At 41.5% G+C, this 27798-nt stretch overlaps 2 protein-coding genes across 3 annotated transcripts in view; one reads left to right on the plus strand and one right to left on the minus strand.

Annotated features, from left to right (window-relative positions):
* LOC146500373 (cohesin subunit SA-2) lies at positions 1-18811 on the plus strand. 2 transcript variants are annotated; one of them, XM_085135378.1, is made up of 32 exons: positions 1-369; positions 715-810; positions 904-991; positions 1571-1738; positions 1948-2044; positions 2135-2211; positions 2303-2374; positions 3778-3982; positions 4068-4219; positions 4310-4383; positions 4486-4609; positions 4691-4789; positions 5074-5153; positions 5241-5348; positions 5427-5547; positions 6533-6650; positions 6846-6949; positions 7044-7136; positions 7254-7340; positions 8177-8377; positions 9598-9674; positions 9763-9850; positions 9933-10013; positions 11274-11366; positions 11452-11626; positions 13479-13615; positions 15679-15780; positions 15869-16020; positions 16111-16239; positions 16324-16514; positions 16600-16675; positions 16756-18811. In XM_085135378.1, exons 2-32 carry the CDS (start codon positions 761-763, stop codon positions 16895-16897), a joined length of 3561 nt encoding a protein of 1186 aa, XP_084991504.1. In that variant the 5' UTR covers positions 1-369; positions 715-760; the 3' UTR covers positions 16898-18811. The 2 variants fall into 2 exon arrangements, with proteins under 2 accessions (XP_084991504.1, XP_084991505.1); XM_085135379.1 differs by having other exon boundaries at positions 1574-1738.
* Positions 18284-27798, minus strand: part of ppp2r3b (protein phosphatase 2, regulatory subunit B'', beta) — an 18431-nt gene continuing 8916 nt past the window's right edge. Inside the window, 13 exon segments of the mRNA XM_085135380.1 lie at positions 18284-19304; positions 21027-21133; positions 21233-21351; positions 21988-22163; positions 22262-22351; positions 22438-22486; positions 23136-23292; positions 23557-23594; positions 23597-23642; positions 23730-23804; positions 25128-25230; positions 25880-25983; positions 26353-26538. Of these exon segments, the coding sequence (XP_084991506.1) occupies positions 19166-19304; positions 21027-21133; positions 21233-21351; positions 21988-22163; positions 22262-22351; positions 22438-22486; positions 23136-23292; positions 23557-23594; positions 23597-23642; positions 23730-23804; positions 25128-25230; positions 25880-25983; positions 26353-26538 (1389 nt within the window). The 3' untranslated portion in view covers positions 18284-19165.

Here is a 27798-nt window from a genome sequence, read left to right on the forward strand (position 1 = left end):
GTAGCACAAAAAGGCACAATCTTCCTGTTATTCACTCGCTAACAGTTCATACGTCGACGAGGCTCTTCTTACAGATGTTTACAGCCCTGTGGCCTGACGAAACCCGCTCCGTACAGCAAGCCTTCCGTCACCGCCGCCTGAGGAGGGACTCAAGTCACACTGACGTTTCCCGCCAACCAATCGCATCATTCTATTCAGGCTCGTTAGCCAATCACGACCCGTTAGGCTGTCTGTCAACTTGACTGTGAGAGCTGGGGCTAAAGACGGAGGATATCAGTGGAAATACTTGAATTAAATGAGTCTGACAAGCTTCCAATTCAAAGGCATACACTGACAAACATCGAGGGGGTATGTGTTTATGCGAAGAGGGTAAGTTTGAAAAGTTTAGCAGTGACCTTTGAGTCTTTGTCTTACCTTTTAGTTTTAATCCGTGCTTGTTATATTTTGCAAGCCGAGGCACTGCTAATTAGGCTAGTCCTGGAAATTATTACTTATATTTTTTGATTTAGTAAAAGAAAGTGCTCTGTTCAACTTTCATGGGGGCCAAAGCGGCCACTATGCCCAAGTGTCTTTAACTTACCCTTTAAAGCACCGCGGTAGCTCCTCCCAGCGGAGGGGGCACGCAGAAAATCAGTTAAACGCAAGCCTCTGCCCCCACCCTCCAATGCATTGCTTAGTTTTGGTTGCACAGACTGTCGGGTACTGTGTTTGTAGATGCAGAGTCACACAGCTGAGCCCTGCGTGAACGTCTGAGGGGATCATGATACCAGAGGCCACAGCTGCAGCTGCATCCAGGTCCTCAGAGCAGAAGTAAGTTAGCAAAGTTAGTCGTTATTTGACAGTGCCTGCTATAATAACCCAGCTTCCCTCTGTTAACCAGTTCTCCTGTTTCTGAATTCCCAGTAAGAGCTCTCGTGCCAAGGCGGACACCTCTGAAGCCGTCAGTCACTCAGAGGAGGACTCTGGGAATGAGAACAGGCGAAAGAGTGTGGTACGTGTTATCCACTGATGCTCATGCAGGCTTACACAAGAAAAACACTTCTTCTGCTTCTTTTTCTTCTTCTTCTTTTAGCTGCTCCCTTTAGGGGTTGTCATATCTGATCCCCTGCTTCCACCTCCACCTATCCCTAGCATCCTTTTCTATCACATCAACCCTCCACATGTGAGGTCTTCCTCTTTCCCTTCTGCCTGGCAGCTCTATATTCTACAGCCTTTGTCCAGTATATCCATTAGTCCTCGTCTGCACATCTCCAATCCATCTCCTAACTCTGAGCTCATTTGTAATCTTGTCCATCCTGGCACCAGTTGGTGGAAGCCGCCATGTTGACCCAGAACATGAATACAGTGGCCCAAGTGGACATCAGTGTTCTGCCTAATTGAGTTTAATGTATGTGGCTACAAACCAGCCACATACGTAGTCCGGAGAAGAGAAGTCGTAGATGTTCTAATGCTGTGGAGGCAAATTTGTGTCTGCGCCTTCAGACTGATTTTCACTCGACCTCGACTGGAAATCGTTGCACATTATTTCATCCGGCTGTATTTTCTTCACCTGTCACGTTTTCAATCCCAGCAGAGACGAAGGAGGCGAACACACGAGAGCTCTGAGAATGTCAAGTGCAAAAGTCCCAAAGCCAGCTGCAGCGGCACGAGGAGAGCAGGAAGAGGACACGGCAAACAGACGCACGTGGAGGCCGTCACCTTGTTTGAAGTGATCACCATGGGCAGGAGTGCCATGCAGGTAACTTCATACACATTGTGTCGCTTTGTTGAATTTAAAAAGGGAAACGTTGTAATCTCTGCTATCTGTCAGAGCTCCTGATTTTACCCTTGCTATTGAGCAGTTATAACAGGCTATAAAAATCCCACATCCTCAGTGTAGAAACGGAAGATTCTTAATTGTGTACGATAATATTATGATTCACCGGGTCTTCTTTGATGCCTGAGCAGGCGGTGATAGATGACTGGATTGAGGCGTATGGGTCAGACAGAGACTCCTCTCTCCTCGACCTCATCAGCTTCTTCATCCAGTGCTCTGGGTGCAAAGGCAAGCAGACCTGCCAGCGCGCACATACGTGCAGCATACCAACAAAGGGCTTTGTCTTTAGCGTGCTTTCTGTTTTTTTTTTTTTTTAAGGTGTCGTCACAGCAGAGATGTGTCAGAGCAAAGAGGACAGCGAAGTCATGAGCAAGATGGTCGAGGAGCTGGATGAGGTAAGAGGATTTCAGCTCGGCTCTCTTTCGTGTTATTATGTGAAGCATGTTTTGGATGTTGTGGAAGAGAAACTGTATTTGCGTGTTTCAGACTGCTGGTTTGCAGTATAAGAAGTTTCTGGCTTTTCCGTGGATCCTCACAGTCACGTGGCCCATGGATACAGTCAGTACCCACTCACTGCACTTTAAGCACTTCCTGTCAGCAATGGCCAGTTACTGCTCTTCCATTTTTTTGTAAATGAACTTTTATTTTCTTTTATCAGCTTTAAACACAAAGTGACAAACAAAGTAGTGTGGTATATAGAGATATTTGTGGCATCTTGGTGTTTTTTACTTTGCTTTTTCTTCTGTTTCCAATATATAAAATTGTTGTTATTTCAGCTACACTCACACGTTTGAAATAAAACGGTCAATCGAGTAAAGCCGATGGTTCAGTAGCTTGTAGAACCACCTTTAGTTGCAGTAACTTGAAGTAACAGTTATATGTATGACTTTATTAGTCTCTCACATCACTTTGGAGGAATTTTGGCTTGCTCGTCTTTACAGTGTTGCTTCAGGTCATTGAGGGTTGCAGGTATTCGTTAATAGACAGCTCTCTTAAGGTCCTGCCATTTTAATCAGATTGAGGTCTCAGTGACAGGGCCACTGCAGCACTTTGATTCTTTTCTTTTTCAGCCATTCTGTTGTAGATTTTCTCAGGTTCTTGGGATTGTTGTCCTACTACGTCACCCAACTATAGCCATGTTTTAGCTGGCAGACAGGTGGTTGACCTGGTCCTGTTTTGCAATAACATATTGTTTACATGTCAGGCTCAGTTACTTTCATTTTCACATATAATTCACTGAGCGGTTCCACCACAGCGGCAGGGCGGGGTTAAAGTTGTGGTCAAAGGTTTACTTTCACTCATCGTGAGCATGAATGTCAGGGCAATTTGGCCTTTAGTGATTTATTCCAACTTACAGTACAGTTTTTCTTGAATATACACAGGGTCAAAAGCATATTTACAGACAAATTTTCTCTCATTTGAGGGTCACAATTTAAGTCTTCTTCTAGACTTGTGCACTTGTGCATAAGTATACATTTGAGAAAATCCAAAATAAATTCAAACTTGTGCACCCAGTTCTTGTTTTTGAATCATGAGTGTATTTAAACTTCTAAGCACAACTGCAAACTGGTTTTGCTTAAAAGTGGTGTATACCCGTGTTTAAAATGAAAAGTCTTGTAGTAGTAGGGGTGATGCAGTACGGCTGTATGGCACTGAGATTAGCCGGTCTGCCGGGATTGTGGCTGAGCTTGACTTTGATGCCTTCTTAAGCTAATGCTCTGCTCAGTTAGCCAAAAAAAGAGACAAAAAAAGCACAATATAAATGTCTGACTCCTTGCACAATTGTAGGTTTTACCTGATTTTCTATACATGTTGCAAAATTATTAGCATTAATTTTCTTGTTCATGGAAACCTTCAGTACGAATCTGATATACTGTATGATACTAATCACCTGGAAAAAAGCATTTCAGTAACATTTTAAACTTGCTAAACCTGCTGTCTCTTTCTCTCCTCCACTGTAGGACAGTGTTGAGTATCCTCTGGTGCAGTCAGGACCGTACGGCCGCTGGTTTCACTCCGAGTTCTGCGACTTTGTGTCTGTGCTGGTGGCTCAGTGTCAGCACGGCATCATCTTCGACGGCTACCTGATGAACACCCTCATCTCGCTGCTCACCGAGCTGTCAAACTCTTGCGTGCGAGCGTTCAGACACACCTGCACGCTAGCGGGTAAGAGCGAAACTACATGAATCGGCATTCAGACACACTTGCGGATAAACTAACCCCTACTTTCGATGTGGACTTCTCTAATCAGCGGTGAAGCTCCTGAGCTCTCTGGTGGGCGTGGCTCTCAGCTTGAGCGCTGGCATTGAAAACAGTCAGAAGCTGTATGAGGTGCAAAAAACGAAGACGATGAGGCAGAAGAGCGCGCAGCAGCTGGAGAAAGTACAGAAGAAGATCGCAGAGGTACACAGAGAATGAGCAGGACGAAACTGAAAGGACTTTTCCTTTTATTGACGGTGTGGCTTCTGTGTAACCTTCCTGATGCTCCTCTAGTTGCAGGAGAAGCGAGCAGAGATCGAGAGCATGATGGACATCATCTTCAAGGGAGTTTTCCTTAAGCGATACCGGTACAGTTTTCTCTGACATGCTTCATTATTTAAATGTTTAATATATACTGCATTATTATTTTAACTCAACTCGGTTTTGTGGGTGTTTGCGTGCTCGTGCAGTGATGTGCTTCCAGAGATCCGCTGCGTCTGTATGGAAGAGTTGGGTTTGTGGATGAAACTCTACAGTTCTGTGTTTCTCAGCGACAGTTACCTCAAATACGTGGGCTGGATGATGCACGACAAGGTAGCCAGCAGCAAAATAACAACAAAAAAATCATCATGGGATAATTTTTACAACGCCGCCTGGCTGCTGTTTATCTTTCAGGTGCCAGATGTGCGTCTCAAGTGTGTGTTCGCTCTGCAGGGTCTGTACGGAGATCCCCTCTTCCTGCCTAAACTAGACCTGTTCACCAGCCGCTTTAAGGTAATCGAGCCTCCATCAGGACCGGTGAAATCTGAATTACCTACACTGCCTTCAAATATCACTGGCTTGTCATGTCATGTTCGAGCCTTAAGAGCTCAATATAGCTGGAGATCTGGACAAGACTTTTAATAAAGCGCTGTTCATAATAATGATCTAATACTGCAACTATTACTACTTCTACTACTGATAATAATAGTAATAGTAACTGATAGGGCTTTTTGTATAGCTCTGATTAAAACAAGCATCACAAAGTGCTTTAATGCTCTTGTACTGTTGTGTTCCAGGACCGGATTATCTCCATGACCCTGGATAAGGACAGTGAAGTGGCAGTGCAGACCATGAAACTCCTGGTGCTCATCTCCAAGTGAGTCTGTTTGATCCGTCATCTAATCTTGTCACTCATTTCTTCATTCTGTTCCTCTTCACATCCACTTCCTTCCTCACTCCTCAGGACATCTGACGATGTGCTCACTCCAGAAGACTACAAACACCTCCTCCAGTTTGTTTACTCTTCACAGCGCCCTCTTGCGGCCACTGCGGGGGAGCTGTTCTTCTCAAGGTATGTCTTCCTATGTTACTTGAAAAACAACTTAGCGGTTTATTAGTGCTTCCATGTGATATAGATTGTCTCTGTCAGGCTTCTCAATGCTGTAGCCCCTGCATCTGATACTCAGGATGGATCGAATGAAGAGGAAGCGTCTAAGCAGCAAACATTTGCCAGACTGAAGGCTCTGCTGCACTTCTACCAGGAATCTGAGGTGAACACAGACTGGCTGTTTCAAGTCGAAGCTCCAGTCTGAGCTAAGAAAGGACTTTCTTCTAGGGCTGCTCTATTATGGCAAAAATGATAATCACGATTATTTTCACTGAAATTGAGATCTCGATTATTTGACGATATTTATTTAACAATAACAATGTGTTGAATAATGACTTTAAAGATTGTCAAAAAATAATATAAAATAGTGTGCAAATACTGATAACAGTGCAAATGTTTGCAATATAAAAATAAATGAAAAATGTAAACATCTATGTTTAGTGAACTTTGCAGTGTTGCTCTGTGGTGCAGCTACTACACTGTAGCAAAGTTTACACACTATGTCTACTTGATCCACGTCTGACTCCGCGAACCCATAATGTTTCCACACCACTGAAGTTTTTTTTACCTCTCTTTTCAAACAACGGCAGTCACTCTCCTCTCCAAATAACTTCTGCTTAGCTTTCCGAGCTTCCCTCGGGTCCTCTTACCGGTCCGTGAGTCGTTTGGTACTGGGCCGCGAGAGTTGAGGCTCAGGTGTGAAATGTATAGTTTTCAGGGTTTTTATCGGTTTTCAGCGTTATTTTGTTATCGTTTTTATCGTTTACTCGGTTTTCCTTGGTCTTTTGACGTGTGTTATGAATAAATTTTCTTTTTTTCGGTACCGGTACTAGTTTTATTTTGTTGTATTAAAGGCCGGTCCATGAAAATATTGTCGGGCATAAAAAAGGTTGGGGACTGCTGCTCTTAATTGTTGTGATACGTGTTCAAAATGCAGAGAGGTGCGCTTTGCCACACGGAGCAGCGCGAGAGTAAAGCACGAGGGCGGGGCTAATAATCGGCTCAGTCATTTTTAATGATCGTTGAAGGCCCAGATCGTAATCGAGATTAAAATTCGATTAATTGAGCAGCCCTACTTTCTTCTCTATTGTGTTATCACCTAGTTTACATCTGTGACATTGTGAATCATGTAAAGCTTATGCTTTCAGCTGCACAACCACGTGGTGTACTTGGTGGACAGTCTGTGGGACTGCAGTGGAGCTTTGCTGAAGGACTGGCCCTCCTTCACGTCTGCACTGCTACAGGACTCTTCCTCATGCAGTCCAGGTAAGGAAATGTGTGTGTTGTCAGTTCCTAATAATTTTCCCTCACCAAAGATTTTTTTGTGGATTGAAAGGACCGTTTAAAATCATCCACAACCTTCATCTTCCTCATTCTGGTTTTCAGCGGTTTCCTCCACAAAAAACCATGTTAGATCCTCTGTGAACTCCTGCTTTTCAAAGTATATGTGTGTGTATGTAGGTTTCACCCTAGCTGAACAAGCAGTGCTTGTGGAGATCCTGGTAGCGTCGGTGCGTCAGGCCTCAGAGGGACCTGTGCTGGCAGGGAGGAGTGGAGCGAAGAAGGTCAGTGGAAGATCTCTGTCCTCTCTTTGTATGTGAGATAGCACACTGATAACTCATCATTTAAAAGACATAAGTGTTTATTTTGTTGTTTCAGGTAATGAGTGCTAGAGATAAGAAGATTCAGAACGATGACTGTTTGAAGCTCACTGAACATCTCCTGACGGTGCTTCCAAAGCTGCTTTCTAAGGTGTTTATTCCACATGTAGCTGTTGCTATATAAATCAGTGTGATTCTGTATCCAGGCATCTATGCTGCACTATTAAATTCTAGTTGTTATATTGTAATGTCTCTATTCTCTCTGCAGTTTTCAAGTAGCAGTGACATCCTTGCCTCCCTGATGAGGATTCCTCAGTACTTCCTCCCAGAGTGTCTGCACGCTGAAAACACACAGGTGTGTGCACACCTGCACTCAGTTTACACTATTTCATCATACAGAAATAGGAATGTGGTAATGTGCTTTCCTTATCGTGAAAGGAGGCCTATTCCGCTCATTTCCATCCATGTGTTTTTATGCACGGACTAGAGCAGCGGTCCCCAACCCCTGGGCCGAGTCGCCGCTTGGTACCGGGCCGGGAGAGTCGAGGGTCGGGTGTGAAATTTATGGTTTTCAGGGTTTTTATCGTTAACTCGGTTTCAATGGGTCTTTTCCCGTGTTGTAGTTGTGTCTTATTTTGAAAGAAATATTTACACGTTACCATAGCAACCAGAGAGCATTAAGAGGCAGAGAGGAGGATGTTACTCTCAGTGTTGTTGGCGCATTTCAGGAGGACGCTGCTAATGAAGTTACACAATTACACAGTGAATTTGCATTTATTATTATATTTACAAAATACCTTAGTTTTTGTCTTGGTCGTATTAATTTACTTTGTTGTATTTATCTGCAACCCCTTAAGGGCCGGTTTGTGAAAATATTGTCTGACATTAAACCGGTCCGTGGTTGGGGACCGCTGTACTAGAGTATCTTCGAATGATTCATAATAGAAGATAACCTTCAAGTGGCTTTTTAACAGAGCAAGGGATTTTCAACACACAATTTCTCAACATACTACTACTAGTTCTGTTTGGTAAACTTAATGGTGAAATGACACTACTCCAATACTCAGCTGGGCTATCGTCTTAGCTTTTTACTTTCATTATACATCACAAAGCCTGCAAATGAGTTTTGCTACCAAATGCGATGTTTTCAAACTGCTTAAACGTATAACATGAGTCGTGTCGCTCCTGTAGGCGGTGTCCAGCCTGTTGACAGAACTGGAAGCTGTTTTAGACGTCCACTCAGGCCCGGCTGTTCTGGAGGGAGGGGCCCGCGTGTTCCTCTCTCTCTGTCGCGAGGAGACAGCTTGGTGCTCCCCCGCCCGAGCTGCTAGAGACTCTCTGGTCCAGCGTTGGGTGGACCGACTGACAGCACTGCTGGGGGAATCGCTCAAGGTGAGCACAGCTGGATTTATGTGGACGCAATTATTGTGTGTCAGGCTTGTATTCATGTATCCAGAAAAAAAGAGTGATTACCTTGTACTTCTATTCTGATTTTACTTTTACTCATCACTAGGGATGGGTATCGAAAACCAGTTCTTGTTGAGAACCGGTTCCCACTGTTTCAATTCCTTGGAATCGTTTGCCATTTTTGCAAACGATTCCCTTATCGATTCCAGTCGCCCCGAATGACGTCACCACGTTGCGGAGCGTCATTTACCTGGCAGGAAACATGGCGGCTCAAACGCTAAAAAGTTTGGTTATACTTTACGAGAACGGATGACAACAGGGCAACTTGCAATACTTGCAAAGTAGATATTTCATTTAAGGGAGGAAACACTACGAATATGCAAAAGCATTTGCTCACAAAACACGCGATAACCTTAAATGAATGTCGTGTTTTTAATTCCGCTCCGGACTCGTGAATCTCAACCCAGCAGCAGCGGTAACGTTTGCACGTCCTCTCCCGTTAATACGGCAGGTAAATAATCAACTAACAGTGCATATTATGTTAGCGCAATCTGCCATATTACAAAACCTGCCATTACTGTGCATTTAGGTGACCATGATGAGAGAGACAGACAGAGGCTGGCTCAGATGCTGGCAGTTCTTGCTACAGTCTACCGGTAGCGTCTCCTTTCAGGCCAGGATAGACGAATGTCACCGTGCAGTGACTAAGTTTGTGGTAAAAGGCTTGAACCCATTTGCCACAGCAGATGCCCCCGATTTTCGGTAAGTGAATGTGTTTAATTGTAGGCAGGGACATTATTGGATATTCTTGTGTAATTGCTACAGAAGAATATTTATTTTATTATTTTACATTCACAATTTTTTTTCCTGGGGACCCTGTGACACCACATTGAAGAGCCGTAGGTTGGATCTGTTAAGATCTCACTGTTGGGTTTGTAAGGCCATGTTACTCCTAAATTTCTATCTTGTTCAAAGAGAAGATATAAAACAAAGATCTAAGCTAATTGACCTTAGTGTTCTCCTTTTTTAAAAAAAAAAAAAATCGATAAGAGAATCGATAAAGAATCGAATCGTTAAACAGAATCGAAAATGGAATCGGAATCGTGAAAATCTTATCAATACCCATCCCTACTCATCACGCCTGAAATCCTCGAAATGTTAGAGACTGAAAGCCACTCTCATGAAGTCTGACTTCTCTTATACAGGGTGAAAGTTTCTCTGCTGATGAGGAGAAAATCAGAGAGATTTTAGCCATGCTGAAGAAACTTAGAGCTTTCAACAAGTAAGACTTGACAGTCATTTAAAGTCAAGCGTGAGTATGGTGCTGCTGATCTGGATTTATGTGGCTGTTTCTCTTCGTGTTTCCATAGTTGCCATGACCTGAGCCAGTGGGGTCTGTTTGATGTGCTGTCTCCTCTCCTGTCAGTAGAGAGCAGCCTGGAAGGAGCTCCACCTGAGGTATCATCCCTGCCTGTAGACAAATGTGGTCTTTGTACTGCGCACACGTCTTCAGTGTATTTCCACTTCACTGTGTTTGCAGGTGTTGCTGGAAGTACTGCAGTGTTTGTCCTTTTCCATGATCTGGTCGCTCAGCACCAGCAGTCAAACTCTGACCTGCAGGGTGAGCTACATCCGCTTTACAGCTCAGTCTTTAACCTGTGTGAATGTAGTGATATAGAGATGAGGTGTTAGCAGCGATGTATGTGCACTTACACAGAAAACACTCTATGTGTTCCCAACATTTTAATCATTTTTGATAATTAAAAAGACTGTGTTTTATTTTAAAGTCATATGTAGTGTTTCTTTTTTGCTTTTGTTTGGTTTTTTGAGTCTGGATGCTTGGGTCAGAGTAAAATTCTCACTCAAAATCAAAAGACATCCCCTCAGAACAGCTGTACTAAAAGTGAAGGAAGATAAACTGCAAATAAAAGTATACTACTGTTCAGAGGTTTTGGGTTCTTTTCCCTGTAAATTAAGGATTTCAATTTTACTGTTTAAGCTAAAATAACATAAAAATAATATAAAACCGGTTGTTATTGTGTTAGCCCTGCGACAGGCTAGAGACCTGTCCATGGTGTACCCTTCCTCGCATCTTATTACAGCTGGAATAGGCTCCAATCGCCCTGTGAGCCTGAATTGGATAAATGGAACAAGATTGATGGATCTACCTAGGCTTACAGAGGCTCATTTTCTGTGTTTCTGTGCTGTTTTGTGTTCCCTAATTCAGGATTATCTTTTGAAAGGCTGATTTATCAGCTGGAAACAGTTTTACTGATCACAAAATAATAAAATCTGCATTGTTGAGACTCTGTAGCATCAAACTCTGTGGGTTTAATACACTTCTGAGGGTTTGAAGGATATACCATGCAGGAAACTGCTGAAAAAAGAAGTTTCTGTACAACCGTGTGTACTACTTCCTGGCTTGTATGAGTAAAATGTGATGAAGCAGCCAGCTGAGGAACTGTAATGTGTCAGTTTCTCAAGCCCTAATATACTTGTGAGCTGATCGTTTTACCTTCTGCTAATAAGGCAAAATGCTAATGCTATAAAAGGAGCAGCACACACTGTAGCAGTCTAGTAGCTCCCAGATGTAATAATCTATTTCTTAGAAATGTTCTTTCAAAAAATGACATTTTTAAATGAACCTGAACTTTTAAACAGTAATGCTAATTTCTTGACAAAAAAGGAACAAATTTAATTTGATTTGACAGTTTCACATGTTAACAACACCTTAGGAAGTTTTCATTAATTATTACTGTATTATTATGCAAATCAATAGAACTTTAAAATCATATTTACAAGTTATTACAAGCAGCCAGAAACAGAAGAATTAGAGCTGAAATGATCTGTCAGTTAATCAGTCAACACTGTTTGTGTTTAGGAGAAGGCGCAAGCCCAGAGGCTCCAGCTGCGTGTCTTCTGCGAGAGAAGTCATCACTGTCTGTCCCAAAGTGACCTCAGTGTGAGGCAGCAGGTACGCCTGCTAACCATTTCGACACTTCCTCCTTCTTCTTCTTCTTCAGGCCTTTCTAACGTCTTCTCATTTTTTCCAATTTCAGGCCTTCCTGGGTGTGTGTGACGTCCTGACGGCTCACTCCTACCAGCTACGTGTGTGGGATCCCACCTCTTTCGGTCCACTGCTCTACACGCCCAGCCCCAAACTGCAGAGGGCGCTGTTGACCTTTGTGTGCGTGCACGTCTTTGTCGGCTCAGACTGTGACAGCCAGAGCAGGGGTGAGACGCCAGCCTGTTTAAGTGGCTTTATTTTTTCTTATCCTTACCTCACTTTAAAGGATGTTTTAGCCTCTCTGTTCAGGATGATGTAAGTCCATAGGCATGGGTGGCTCTCTCTGTGCTCACCTTAAATCAGGCTTTAAGATTTCTGTGTATGTTTGATCGTGAGCAGAGAGGAAATAAGAGAGAAGGGGAATGAAGAAGTACGAGAAGTGAAAGCAAAAAGTCCTGCATTAAAAATGTGACCCGAGCAGAGGAATAAAAGTATCATTAGCAAAATGAGCTTAAGTACTCTCCCGGTGATGGAGTATTATTTATGGCATGATTGGATTGTTAATACTAATGCATCAAAGCCTGAGCAGCATTAGCTGGTCGAAGTTTACTTTTAATCAGGCCTCCTCTGAAAGCTCACAGCATGAATCTTTGGGGATCGTAAAAAAAAGGATTAATGGGTCAGGAAAGAGGAGAAAACAAAAATCCGATGCTACAAATTTGTATTCATTTCTCTTTAATCCTTCGATGCAGCGGATGGAAGGCAATGGATAATTTGACCTCTTTGGGTCTTGAACATGTAGTTAAGTGAAACCATCTGAGAAGTTTAAAGGGGAAATGACTCTCTGGTGAAACGGCTAAGCAACTCATGGATATCTGAAACACGACAAGGGGGCCAGCGGCAGGGGGGCACAAAAAGCCAAAAAAGTGTCTAAGGCATTGGTTTTCATTTTTATTTTAACTTTTTTTTTCTAACCAATGCAAAGTATTATGATTTAATGTTCGTTTTTATGGCAAGAAAAGTAACTACAGCTGGGTTTGGAATAAAGAACAGAATACTGAAGCGTGCTCATTGCAGCGCCGCGCGGTAGATGGCACTCTCACTCTGCCGCTGCTCTGAGCGAGCCGCTGATTGAGTGTGGCGGCCCTGCTGTGGTAAAAACATGCAGATATTAAATGCACGGCCACACATTTGGCTTAATAAGTCGCTGCAGAGCCGCCTGCTGACTGTAAATGGGGTCTGATTTCCAACCTGACCTGACAATTGACCCTCAATTACAAAGGAAGCCTTGTTAATGTCCTCAGACTGAAACAGGGTTGACTAATTTGTAAGAAAGGATGTTAGACTTTGTTATGCAAAGCGATGCAGCTTGTAAGCAGATGACGGCGACACGCTTCTGTCTGCTCTGAAATGAAGAAAACAAGATTGACATCTTGGAAATACATAGTTTTTTTTCTCTTTATAAAGTCCTGCAAGTAAACTTATGAATTCATCCACAGCTCACTATATCTAAAACATTTTATTATCTTTACTATAGCGTCTGCTTTCAGAGACATATTGCATCCAAATATGGGGATAGTCTAGAGAAGTCAATAACTGTCCTGGTGGGAATCTCTTAAATGTTCAACCAAATACGATACAGGATTATTGGTTTTTGAACATGTAATAAAAAGCTATTGTTTTATTGGATTTGCCTGGTAACGATTTTGTTCTATAGACAGTGTTTTCTATTAGCTGCTGGATCAGAGATCACTCGGAGGGCAAGGGCACTGAGTTAAATCATAAAATCAGGGCAATCTCTTTCCGTGAGAAAATTCCATTAACTCTGGCTCACCTCCGAGCCTATTTTATTAGCCTTTGAAAGATTGAAGCCACATGGTGTCACAACCATAACTCCAGCGTTATGTTATCTTTGATATCCACCTGCTAAAGCCATTGTCCTGAAACCAACTAAAACACTCTTTCCTGTGTCTGCTTTGTTCTTTTCTTTCTGTTATATGACTTCTCATCATTAATCACTCTTTGGCGTTCCACCACTTTGCGACTGATCGCACGCCCTGCCTGCTTTTGGGCTCTCAGTCAGTGAAAACTCTCAAGTGGAGAAACTGGAGGACCTTCACAAACGGAGAAATGTGCTCGCAGCCTACTGCAAACTGATAATACACGGAGTGCTGGAGATGAGCATGGCAGCAGAGGTCTTCATGTACTACATGAAGGTAAAGGTGAACTCCTCAAATGAGTAGTGTGACATTATGGGGAAGAGCACTAATAAGCTTTTGAGTAGCGAGGAGGTTGAGTGCCTCTCTTAGCATAAAGACTGGAATCAGTAGATGCTGAAAAATGTAACGACAAGTCGGGTCAATGCAGCCCACGATGACTTGAATGGCGTGGAAGGTTGTGGCTGTACGGGTTAAAGAGGCGTTTCCAGTTACATCGTAAGTTATGAAGTCTTAACCAAGCTTCGTTCGATCTTTTTTGGTCCATTTGTAAATCTTGGTTATACTATGTTTCAGAAGGGATCTTTATGGTAAATGGTAAATGGACTGGTTCTTATATAGCGCTTTTCTACTCTGTCCGAGCACTCAAAGCGCTTTATACAGCTAATTCATTCACCCAATCACACCCATTCACACAAGCACTTCTAAGCTTAAGTGCGCAGTATCTAACATTCATACACATTCACACTCCGATGGATGCATCATGGGGTTAGTATCTTGCCCAAGGATATTTGGCATGCAGACTGGAGCAACCTGGGATTGAACCACCGACCTTCCGGTTAGCGGCTGATCCGCTCTGCCACCTGAGCTACAGCCACCCCAATCTCTCTTATCACTGGGTAATGTTATGATTCACCAATCATTAGCCAATGAGCATGCAGTTTCACAGTCAGACCCGCCCCCCTCTCATCACAACAAGTTTTAGAACACCAAGATTAACACGATGAAACCCAGTTTGTCTTACACATCTGTAAAAAGTGATTCTTTCTGTTTTGTCCTTTCAAAATAAAGGTTGTTAATATATACACTATTTGATTTTAAACATTCTGATAGTTGCATGAGCTATTATTATTTAGACACACACACACACACACACACACACACACACACACACACACACACACACACACACAGAGTGGTAATATAATTAACAGTTAGATTTTTTTTTGTATAAACAAGCAAAAAAATGAAGTGTATATTTCTTTGTAATATTGATGTGAACATAATATACAGATGTCTTTGAACAAAAATGCAGCAGCTTTAATCCAACACTAGCAAGAAGACAACTTCTTATGTGTTGTGGTGACAAGAAGTAAACATGCGTAAAACAAATCGAGTTTCCGTGTACATATCAGGCAGTGAAGGGCCTTCAGAAACCAGTGGTGAAAACCTAAATATGTTTCATTAAACTCTCTTAAATCATGGTTAATGTTATAATCTTGTGTTATTTAGGTTGCTCGTTCAGCATCCAGTTGGGTTTAAAACTCTCTGAAGGACCTTTTCAGTTTCTTCAGTTAGTTTTGTGTTAAGCCTGTTTCATATTAGCCAAAATAAGCATTTCATTTAATATCACAGGGAATCATCTGCTGACAAAGCTAACTAGCCAGTGGCAGCATTAGGCAATAACTCCCTTGCTTTACCCTCTTGGGCAAATTTGGTTGGAAAATAAAATTGGTGCTAGCCAAAATTTCTAACTTTGGTACATCAAAACAGTGATGATCCACAAACCAATGGGTGGCCTCCATCTTTTATATACAGTCTAGACTTTGTAAGAACATTTTTCTACTAACTTATCCAATAAGTAGTTTAGCACATAACTACAACAAACACAAATCGTTGTGGGTATTGAACTAACATGATATAACATGTTAAACAGAGACTTTTAAGGGTGCTGAACTAACATGACATAACATGTTAAACAGAGACTTTTAAGGGTGCTGCTGGGTGGATTTTATTGCCTTTGAACCGCGCCAAGGCTGTTCCCTCTGTTTTTGTGCTAAGATATTCAACTCAGCCTCAGTTTGTGTTCCTAATGCATTATCAATAAATCCCCAAAATACTATTTTAACCATCTAGCTTCATGTGGTTTTGTGACTTACAAAAGATGAATATGGTTGGGTACTTGAATCAGGACATAAAGGTGCACTTAAAAAACATTTTTATTTATGGAGGGATGTTTGGGTTGCCTTAATCAAATGTAGCGCTTTAATGCTGCTGCTGTTGCTTCACTAAAGATCTTTGGATTAAACGTCAAGTGTCATCGTCTCCTTCTTTGTCCGCAGTATTACAATGACTTTGGAGACATCATCAAGGAGACTGTGTATCGCACCAGGCAGATGGATAAAATAGAGAGTGCTCGCACACTGGTGCTCTGTTTGCAGCAGGTATTGTCACTGAAAAATATAAACTTCAGCTCCAAACTGTCACTAGAAGGCAGCGAGATACTGATGTGCTATCGTGTGCACCTCCCAGCTGTTTGTGCGCCTTAAGCAGGAGCAAGAGAGCGGCGGCAGGCCTCAGCCAGGAGTCCAGACTTTCACCAGCATTAAAGAGCTAGCCAGGCGATTTGCCCTCACCTTTGGGGACCTTGTCAAGTTTCGGGAGTGTGTCGTCCTGATCCACAGGTTGGCACGTGACCTAATTTCTCTATTTGTGTTACTTTTTGCTGATATTTTTCCTTTTCGTTCCTAATGTCTGTGTGTATACATGTTTAGGAACGGCATCGAGTTCGTGTTCCATGACTTTACTCAGACTCCAGACTCATCTACACCACTGTACCTCTCCTACCTGACCATCCTGAGCGAGTTCTCCAGCAAACTGCTCAGACCAGACAAGAAAGCTGTGTGAGTGCTGATAGCAACAAGAAGGAGTTTAAATGGTTTTTAAAGAAAAACAAAAACCTCTGAAGCCTGCTCATGTCTGTGCAGGTTCTCCTACCTTCAAAAACACACTGCTGAGCACATTATTGACCTAAGGGAGGAGTGCTGGCAGCCTCTCATCTACTATCGCGCATCCCTGTTGGCTGTAGCCGAGGGGGAGGACGCCATATCCTATGTAAGCTCTGACAGGAAGGCCAACCTGCCCAATCGCTTGCCCTTCTCCAAACAAAAATGGGAAGGTAGGAGAGCTGAGTTCAGTCAAGCGCAGAGTGATTTCCTCACCATCACCAGCTGCTTCAGGTGTGTATCCTTTTTTATTTTCAGGAAGAAAGTCCCCCTGTCTGTTTAGCCCTGGTGAATCCAAAGTCAGCAAGGTGCGCAAACCGAGCTGCAGCCCAAGGTGAGCCCAAGTGAAGTGTTTTCAAACCAGCTACGAAGCAGGTCTCACATGAATCACTGTAACCTGACCTCTCTCATCAGCCATCAGGAGAAAGCAGCTGATACAGATCCATTTTCTGTCCCTCTGGATCCTCCACCCAAAAGACTGCACGCTGAGGGATCTGTAATCTGTGTCACCAAGGAGCCAGATGATGGTGATGGTACCGTGGAGGTTGAGCTCTGAGTGTGAGGAGGTCGGGAGAATCGGTGCTGCCATCTGCATGACGAGACCTCAACAGATGTTTTACTTATGATGCACCTTGTTACCAGTGTCCTCTGTGTGTGGATAGAAACTGGTGGGTTTTTTTGTACAGTGATCATGCAGGATGTCATGTTTTCAGAAGGATGTGATCAGAAAGGATAAAGGTGGCAATATTCTGCCATGCAAAGACCAAAACCACAACAAATGTGTTTTAATCCACGGCTGAAAATAGTTCCTTAGATTATTACCAACCACTGCTGTTTCAGTAAAGTTTCCCCAACACTGGACTTCCCAGATGTTTAAGTAAACAACTGAGGTTGTCTTACAAAAAAAAAAAAAAAAAAAAAAAAAGATAATCCAATTTGGGATCATTTAAAAAAAGATGGAACATTTTCTGAAACTGTACATGAGACCAGAAGTACAAATTGCTGGTTTTGGCCTTTTATTGGAAAAATAATGACCAACACCAGGATTAATCTGGTGTTATGATTTACAGACCACTTAAATTTGAGGACCATTTGTATCAGTATGTGCATAGATTTTTTTTTTTTTTTAAACATACAACTTCACTGTAAAAATACTTGATTTTTTTAAAAATGACACTAAATACTTTCTCTTTTATTTTTCCTATTGGACACAGGGTCAATTAAGAATTGTAGTTTTTATTTTGATACCTGCTACTTATGTATTTAATATCAATTAATGTAAATTAAAAAAAATATTGCCTTCAAGTTAATAATATATTCTATACTTGAAATAAGTTAACAAGCACTTTGTTACTTTTTGAAACAGCTGTACGTTTATGTATTGTTGTGCACAGAAACATTGGTTAGTCTGGTAAATGGTGCATATAGATAATTTTCAGCTGGCACAGATACACTTACCAGCCACTGTGTTAGCTACATCTTTTTCACCGCACGTTAATTCAAATTTTCAAATCCGCAATTCGGTGTGTGCAGGACCTGGACAAGATAACCTGCTGAAGTTCAAATTGGGTATAAGACTGGGAAGGATTTAAGTGACTTTGAGTGTGGCGTGGTTGTTGGTGCCAGACAGGCTGGTGCCAGTATTAGCTGGTCTCTATGGTTTACAGATGGTCTGAAAAAGATGAAATATCCAGTGAGTCACAGTTCTCTGGGCGAAACTTCCTTGTTGATATCAGAGGTCAGAAGACCGGTATGCAGAAAAGCATCTGTGAACAGCAGCAGAAGACCACTCCTGTCAGCTAAAACTAGCTATGATTTGCACAACCTCCCCCAAACTGGACAACAGATGACTGGAAAAATGTTTCCTTCATATAAAGTACAACACTGAACGTAACAAAAAGCATTTCTTTACATCACGCACCACATTAAACTGCACACTCGGTTTTCTTTAGTCTTCCATTAACCAAGGCTTTATTATTAATTTAAAGAAACACAAAACATTTGAAAATGGTTCCTTTTGTTCTGTCAAAGTAGTCAACTGAAGTACTCTGTGACATAGAAAAAAAGGTCTAAAATACTTGCTCAAATCACATTTACAGCACAGCAAGCACAAAATAAATATTTACATTAATTTATAAATTCATCTCTAATAAATTATAACCCCATCTTGCACACACATTAAAGTCATAACGAATATAGGTCTGTACAACAGATGCTGTGTGTGTGTGTGCCTGTGTGTGTGTCCAGAAGGCTTAACGGTGGCTTGTTTGGCATTTACAGCAACCTCCAACTCCACTGACGAGTTTACAGCAATATAGAAAACACTTTGTTGTGATCACTGGAATGTAAGACTAGCCAATAAGTTCGATATCTGAATCCAATCAGCATGGTTTTTGTCCAAAATACAAAACAAAATGAAAAAAAAAACAAAACAACCAAAACTCCCAGAGCTCCAGTGTGTGATTTTTATGTGACTGATTTCAAAACATTTATGTTTAGATGAAACAAAACTTGCCCCGAACATTATTGATGACCAACCATTACATGCAGAAAACAACTTGTTAATGTGTGGGGAGGGAGCAAAGGTCTAGCGTGTGTCACTCGTGACATCTTGTCTGCCAGGCTGTTTACTGTAAGTGTGAAAATGTAAAACGTCCGGTTCAGTATTGAACTACTGTCTGTACTTTAACGATTTCTTTGTCAAATCTGTGTCAGCATGCACGTTTGTCCACTAACCCAGGTGCATGACTTGTGTTTCTGAGAGTGTAAGGTGCTCAGCAGCTACACTGCAGGATAAAAAAAAAACAAAAAAACAAAACAAAAATCATTCGAAGTCATCGTCATACTCATATTCATCCAAGTCCAGGTTGCAGTGCGGGGTGGGGATCTCAAAGAAGTGTCTCTTTGTCAGACCCAGCTCACTGGAGATGTGCTGCCCTAAAGGGCTCAGCGGATTTTCATACCTAAACAAAAATACACACAGACAAAACACTCCGTGTCATCAGGGAAAAGATACTTTAACACATTTTAAACTGTCACGAAACAGAAGTCAGAAGTAGTCAGACCAGTTTTTCTTTGCTGTCAGGCCTCCTGTTCTTTCATATTTAGCAATGTGGGATAAAATTCACAGGCAAAGTTTAGAACAGTGACAGTGAAACTTTGGAAAGAACATCTGATCAAGCCTCATATTTCCATTCTAAAAACGTCAGAATGCATTCTGACATTGAGTGAGGCCAGTCAGTTTTTCCCTCCACCTGTTCCTTCTTCACAGCTTCTATACTGGCCTCGACCCATAGAAGTCATTCAAAGTCATTCAAGAATAAAACTGAATTTGACCAACATTTACAGAAACGTTGGAGACATGGTTGGGAAATATAACAAGCGAGAAATTTGTATTATTTTTCCTTTGATTTAGTTGTAAAGTTTATCAGTTTATTAGCTTTAGGGGTGAGGGTGATTGGATCTTTATTTAGAGAAACAAGTCTTCCCATCTAATTCTTAGCAAGAAAGTATATTTCCCAAAAATGTCAAAGTACTTTTTCAGTAATTTGGGTAACAGGAGCACAAGGCATGAACAGAGGCGGAAAAAGTTCATTCACTTATTTTAAGAGGAGGAAGGATAAAAACAGAAGCTGTCCGGTTCAAAAACAGACTCCCAGGTCCAGGCAGTGGCCACAATCATGACACCTTGCTGGCTGACATTAAAATTATCTGCCCTATGCTCAGATCAGTGATGGGACAGGTAGACGCTAGGAGTGGGTTTAGGACTAGACTTTCCCAGAGGAAGAAGAGGAGAACAGCTGAACCCTGGTGGCACCCTCCACCCTCCTTACCTGCTCTGGTTAGCAGCCATGCTTTAGAGTTAGTCGGTAGTGTTCCTAAAACCGCCACACAACATAGCTGTCAACAGTCTCATTTATCACAAACTCACTCTCAGGGCGGCATTGAGCCATGACTCCTGAAAACTTAACAACACAGTGCAGTCTCACTCATCTTATGACTTTATCTATGCCATCTGTGAATACTTTACAGCACACTTTCACTCTTCACACAGAAAAATGACTTTACTGATAATAATGATGAATTTTAGATTTACATAGTCAAGCTTAAGGTTATGTGCCTGCTGTCCAAAACAACTTTAAGTAATCAGATATAAGCTTACTAAGAGCCACAGTTCATGTTCCATCTTATGTGAACAGATTACATTAAAGGAACCATCATACAGATGGCATTAATAATACTCAAATAAGGATAAAATAATCAGTAATTGCCTCAAAGGGGAAAAGTTCAAATTAAACTGGAGGCACTACAACTTTCAGCTGTTGTTGTTCAGGCTTGCAAGCAAAATCAATCCCAGTTTTATTCTCATATTTCTGCACCAATGAGAACAAAAAAAAAACATCCAATTGAAAACAAGGAGGCTAAAGCTACCATATTCCAATTTATCATATTGCATCAGCTATTCATCATCAAACTTCAGAGACCTCTGGTGCCGTCCTAAATGTAAAAGCATTTTGAATTTGTAAGAAGAAAAGAACTTTTTTTCTAAGACTACGAGTGGACATGAAAGTGAATCCTTTTTTCTTTTATCTTTGCTTAAGAAAAACTAAATGTTTGAGAAAAACTGAACCTTGGATTGTAACTGCTGCCATTTCTGACAAACCTGTGAGTAACATCACACTTACACATCGTTACACTGGTCATTGGCTGCCTCCTCGGCTACCAGTATGTCGTACTCCTCTGCAGCATATTTCTCCCAGTTTGACAGCTCCTGTCCGTCTGTCTCCACCTCCTTAAAAACACGACAAGTTACATGATCCACTGGCAGGAAAACGAGACACGATGCTGTGTCAAATGTGGTGGCATCCAGTCAGAATTCAATCTTGCTCACCCTTATGACAGAGAATGGGTCCTTTTGCTCGTGGTCCAGGTACTTCTCAATGTTGAAGAGTGTGTCAAAGAAGATATGAGCCATCTTGCACCTCTTAAGATCCCGCAGAGTGATCTTACCTGGACGACAAAAATCAGCTACTTCAAATGGAACATCTATGGTGTGGATATTAGGTAACTTTTATCTGTCTATATGAGGTTTAGCCTAGGAAGTAGTACTGATAACCCAGCTATAACATCTACTAAGTCATTTTACGGTTTGCCTCATCTTGGGGTGGAGGGAAGGATGGGTGTGGTGTTTTGTCCGCAGATCAAAACAGAGTATGGCTTTGGTGACAATATTTCAAACTCTGGCTGCAAATAACGATTTCCCTACCGCTTATTTTGACAATAAATACTTTAAAAGGTAAACTATACTTAATGTTTACTTTCTTGTTTGATTATATTAAATTAAGAAAGAAAAAAATCTTAAAACAAAACTTTAAAAAACAACAACAAACAATTCAGCTCATAAACTTAATTTCACCTAAGTAAGCTGTGCTGCTTGGTGACTTAAACACAGTGAAAGTGATGGAGCGAATTTCTATCACACTGTGGATAACACCAGCAGCTGTCTCTCATCTATCAGTGTCCCCTCAGCTAATGATCAATGACCTGGCTTCAAAATGTGTGTGCACGCATGCCACTGTGATTGTGGACGAGGTGAAAACTACAATGTGAATGCCTGAGTGTGTATTAATGTAAAACAGGTCTGACCTTCGACCTCAGGCTTGACAAGGTCAAGCATTTGGCAGAGGCAGTCCTCAAAGGGCAGCGGCTCAATAGCCATGGCCTCCAGCTTCTGGCACTGCTCCTCATAGAAGTACTCCAGCTCATACATGCTGAGCACTCCGTCCCCATCCAGGTCCATACAGCGGAACCAGTACTCTATGCTAATCAGACATAGATAACGTGAAAGAGGTGACATGAGCACAGATGAAACCTCAAAGCAAAAGGATGATGCAATCAGTGTGGCTGAGTGTCAAGATACCTGGTGTCAGTCTTCTTGTCTTCCTCAGAGATGAGGAACCAGACGAAATCAGCGTAACTCAGCCGCCCCTCCTTATACACTCGTCTGTCCCTGATGGAAAACACACAAAACTAGTATTAAAGCTGGCAGTGGAGACTAGATAAGACTTTCATCTTTTTAAACTTGATTACATTTACCTTGTTACTGTTCCTGAGAATATTCTCTCAATCATCTTCTGTGAAATGGCTGGAAAACAAATACACAAAGGGGTCACTTCCAATCCACTGTGTTTGGAAGAAATATCTCTTTTCCCTTTTAGGCAACAGCTCCTTCAGTTACTATACAACTTTTTCACAACACATGTAATCCATTCTCACAGTCTGTAAATCCAGACTGGCTAGTGCAGTTCTTTTTTAGCTTGACAATGCTATAAATCCTCTGGTCATCATTTCGACTGTACGGTGTTAGAAATTGTTCCAGACATGGCGTCATTGGAATCGAGTATATATGCTGCTCTCTTATTGATCTCGTGTCTCATTTCCCCTGCTTCACTCACAGACCATCAACCAAGAACATATGGTGTGGAGTGTGTGGGGAGGAAGTGTCAAAGACAAATCTTTTTTTCCTGGCTGCGTGTTTGTTTTGTGAGGAGTAAGCCCGGACGGACCAATAACATTTACAAATGCCTTTTTTTGTTCTATGTAGTTTCAGCCTACTGACTGTGCTGCCACTGGCAGCAAGACTTAAGCAAAGTTCATTTGGTTCTGATGAGGCTGAGCACTCCTCTTCTATCTTCTGTATGCATTTTTATAAAATACATGTTGATGGGACATAAAGAAAAAAACTATATTGACCAAACTAATGATTTAAAAAAGGCAGTGGTGTGTTTGTGCACCTTGGTCATTGTGTGCTGCTAAGTCCTTCTGGTCTATGTAGAGGTCGTGATCGGTGTCCAGCTCCCAGAACTTGCAGTAAATAACATAGAAATGTTCGTAGGAGAAGAACTCTGTCAGCTGGTTCACATCCTCTTCTTGCTCCAGCAGCGCCACGTTCTGTCCAGCAGGAAGTAGAAAAATCCCTCATTATGATTATAGGCCAGTTACTATTGAAAATAATTATTTTAACAGTTTATAAAGTCCCATCCCCCCAAAATTGAAGTTAATATGCATTTCCATATTGATGTAATTTCATTATTTTTTTTGAAAAGAGAAAAAAAACATATTAGATGTTAGAGAGTCCAAACACACTGAGAGAAATGGTTATTATACATATCTGTTTAAATTTAAAAAAAAAATGCAGAGTATGTGAATAAATACCTGGAGAAAGTTACTCTTCCTGAGCTCAGAACCTGTTATTTTCCCGTCCATGACCGGTTCACATTGTAAAATACCCTCTGAATCACCTGAAAAACAATGGACAGTCTTATCTTTGAGATAATGCCATTTCTGTGTTTCACTACAAAGTGCAGTGGTGTATAATTGAGGCATACCGTTGTGATGTATCGCGAGTGAAAGTCTGGTGCCTCTTTTAGAAAGGCCAGGCCCGGGTGTGAGTTCACCACATCCTGGGAACATAAAGAACAAACCAGCTCACTTTGATGTTACTCTGCTTGATTTATAAAGCCAAACGAAAACAAAATAAACAAACAACCAAGCGATAAAGATCACCCCGATGACACGCTATGCCTTCTGCACTAACAAAAAGATACGCTCAGTTAAATTCTGCAGTTATTTCCAGACACCAGCTAAATGACAGACAACATCTGTCTTTCTTTACAGGTATACAAAGCACATGACTTTCAAAGAAAGAATGAAAATGAACAAAACTGATTCACACATCAGAAGCTGCCAGCGTTTATAGTTCATAAACAGTGCTATGTAAAGAAATTCTCCTTTTTAGGAAATCAGAATTTTCTTTGATTTACAAATTTTTTTAAATTCTCGTCCAACTTGTTTCGGGATGAGCTTGAGCCCTTTTTAACTGACAACAAAGTGTTAGGAAGGCCAAAAAGAATATGTTTACTGAGTGACCTTCTCTCCTTTCTAATGCCATAAAGTCACAGTGAGGGTGCTGCATTTCAAGTGAACACTGCAGCTATATTCTTGCCGTGAAACTCCCTCATGTCGTTTCTTTGTTCTACTCCCCGTCTTTCTACTGGAGGAAAGAATTGTTGACATAAATGTGAAGGCGGCAATGAAATTAAAAGGCCTTATTTCAGGGCAGCCGTCGTGCCTCTTTGACTCTTACTGTGAGAAATTAAATCATAGAGAAACACATAAATCACAGGGCACAGGAAACAGACGGGGACAGTCAAATCTACTCCACTGCAATCCGCCTTTCATTCATCAAAACAGTCAAAGGCGATTCGCTGAGTGGAACCATACAAATTAAACGGCGTGAGCCACAAGGCATCTCTGGTGGTATGCTAACGGGCGTTCAGCTCAGATCGCCGCTTCTGCCAGCATGAAAATGAATCAGGTGTAGGGTGGGGCGTGTGTGGCACACCAACAGCTTGTCAGCTGGGATGCGAATACAAATAGCCGCCACAGCAGGTCCACATGGTAAGAATTTCCAAACAGTCAATTAAACCTCTCTTTTGAGGACAATAAATGAACCACAAGTCCAGGTTTTAGTGACTATTTTAGTACCATAATGCATTTATAACATGAGCCACATTTTCATCTCTATCAGGGGACTCTTCTCTCATAACACTATATTCCTAGCTTACAGTAAGGTGGCCGAATTAGTCCTCCGCCACATGAAAAAGCACAGTCTCAGCAGGGCAGTCTAAAAACATAAGTCCAGTTTGCACCACCCAAGCCAATGCTATTTTGCCATCCCACACTGCCAACTCCAGCCCTCTCCCTGGGTGTGCTACAGCCAGTACCTGCAGGAATGGAATAAAGTCATCTTGTTCCAGGTAATTACAGCCAGGCTTGGCCAAGAGGTGCACAAATTTAGAAGCGTCATCGTGACAGGTCAGCAGAGTTCTGGAGGAGAAAAGAGAGAACAGATGGTTACAAGGTTACTCCCACTTTGGCTGTTAAGTTGCCTCTGTCTGTTTTATCATTCCTTCAAAAGCATAAGTTTGACAATGTTGTACTAAAAAGTGCTTATGTGAAAGTATAATACATACTGAAATTAGGATTCTGTATCGCTGCCGGGTGATTATAAGCATAGAGTGTTATGGTAGCAACTCAAAAATAATGGGAATGTCTGTTGTGGCCTCTTCTAAGAATGGCTCAGTCATGAGCTAAAGTCAAAGGGCAAGTCTGTCCAGTTCTGTGGAGGCTTAAGATATTAATACAAGAGCATGCCTATTGCACACAACCACTTTCAGTGCAAATCACCAGTATAAAAGCCCCTTGGTATTCCTTTCAGTTTCATGTAGAAAGACACTGAAAGGATGTTTTCATTTATACACTGTATATATACAGAGCGTCTTTCCCCTTGTGGTGTTTATGAGGGCAAAGATTTTTGTTTAGGAATGAAAAGGAAAATGCAATAACAGCAGAGATAATAGCAGTGTATGTATTCCCAGCGAGTGGTCATCATTGTTCAAAGGAGATTGTTTAAGCCATTTGGCTGTGAGTGAATGCACCAGTGGTCTAGTGACAATAAGAGAAGCTATTGTCTTACTTTCTCCACATAGCCACAAACTTGTGAACGGACACGAAGCCCGTCCTGTCGCCTCCAGCTGAGCAGAACAATGGCACTTTCCAGTAGAGGGGACACTCACAGGCCTACGGAGACAAGGTGGCAAAAGAAACGGGATAGTGTGTGATCAGGATTTAGAGAAGATAGAGGGGAAAGATTAAATAGAAATGCAAACTCCACAAAACACACGTGACCATTAATGCAGAAATGAATAGTGAAAAGGCATCAGAATGAGTGTTTCACGGTTTAAAGACTTCCCAGAGGAAACCTAGCTGTCATTGCTCTCTTTACTCAGGTTCCCCTCTGACCATCACCAACCTTCTTCAAGGTCACAGAAATAATATTTTTCCAGGAGGTTTTAAACATCAGCAAACATTCGTACAGTCAGGAGCTAAATGGCACTAATGAAAATAATTTGCTGTGTGGCAGCTCCATGCTACAAATTATGTACTCACCTTGGCAACCTTCCCCATATCCTCAATGGTGGCTCTTTCATTTGGGAATTGGGAAAATATTTTCTCAATTTTGGAAATGAGGCCGTCAATGTTAAGGTTGGCTTGGGGGCGGCCCTGTGGGAAGTAAAACTTGGGAATGCTTTCACTCAGTGCTGTGGTGACTGGCTCCTCCGTCCTCACCTGAGCCTGGGATAAACACAGAGAAACAAGCAGTTAGTGGCTGATGCTAGCAAAGGCTAAGACCACTCAGCTCAAGTATTCCAGCATGAGCTCGAGGCTCGCCTGAACACAAACTCTACACATTGCTGGCATTCATGTAACTATACCTCTCAGCAGCCCAAAGGCCATCAGGGAAGAGTTGTGACTACTCAGCAATCACAATTATTCATGTGACTGACATTTAGCTCCAATACAAATTCACTAAAAGATTTGAAATAATATCTACCAGTGTTTGTAACTTATAATCATTTATTTATGAAACAGTGTCAAAAGGATTTAAGAATTTAGGGCTTTAGACTGGATATAGCAATCTGCAGATAGTAGAAGTCTATAGTCATGATGTGGACAACTTGTGCTACATTAGTCAAATGATTGGTCTAAAGGGTGTTTTGTTTGAAATCTTAATGGAGAATGAGCAGTTTGTACTGAATAATGATTACAGGCTTCCTGTGGCCAACTACAATAGGGTATTATTTTAAATTTAGTCTTGCAATCTTTGTGCACTGTGATTCAGATGTAAACATGGTGACTTAAAACAACAAGTGTGTTTTAATAAGTCATTTTAAAACCGCTCTACTTTTGTTTCCACTTAAGGAAAACACAGAATTTCAAGATTTTATCTTAAACGTTAGGATCCATGTAAAGATAAGTGAAAAAAATAATTGCAAGAATTTAATACAAGCTTCCTAATAAATACATGTAAATGGAGAGGCACACTATCAAACATGGTTCATGGCAGATGTTATGGATGGCTCTCTCAAGTACCCAAGTAAATCACGAGTGACAGTGTTATCACTTAAACGAGTGCTGTTCATTTACGGCCACTATGGTTGTCTTTAGTGGAGGGAAACATAGCTGAGGAACTAAATGAGTTACGGACTGCAATGTTATGAATGTGTGCCTCAAAAGAAGAGCAACAGCTTTTTAAAAACAGAAAAATGAAAGCCTGCCTTTTTTATTTGTTTTTGTTTTAGCTGTGGGTATTTTTCTTCTTTATTATTGACTGTGATCTATTTTATTCTGTTCTACGAAGCACTTTAGAGTTATGTCTTGAAAAAAATGTTATACAAATAAAGTTTATTTGTTTTATTGGCAGGATATTATAGGCAAGAAACAAAACTGAAACAGGATTAAGTCAGGGATATACTCTGTACACAGCAGAGGCTAGTGGCTTGAAATGAATGTATTCACCTTCTATGCTTGTGTTTGTGAAGTTTCCTAAGTGAT

The sequence above is a fragment of the Neolamprologus multifasciatus genome, chromosome 16, assembly GCF_963576455.1.
Source record: "Neolamprologus multifasciatus chromosome 16, fNeoMul1.2, whole genome shotgun sequence".
Taxonomy (NCBI): Eukaryota; Metazoa; Chordata; class Actinopteri; order Cichliformes; family Cichlidae; genus Neolamprologus; species Neolamprologus multifasciatus.

Excerpts from the sequence above, each read along its gene's own strand:
- LOC146500373 (XM_085135378.1), top strand. The coding sequence starts at position 761 with ATGATACCAGAGGCCACAGCTGCAGCTGCATCCAGGTCCTCAGAGCAG. Across the intron at positions 1,739-1,947 it reads TGGGCAGGAGTGCCATGCAG|GCGGTGATAGATGACTGGAT; the intron begins GTAACTTCATAC and ends ATGCCTGAGCAG. Across the intron at positions 3,983-4,067 it reads ACACACCTGCACGCTAGCGG|CGGTGAAGCTCCTGAGCTCT; the intron begins GTAAGAGCGAAA and ends TTCTCTAATCAG.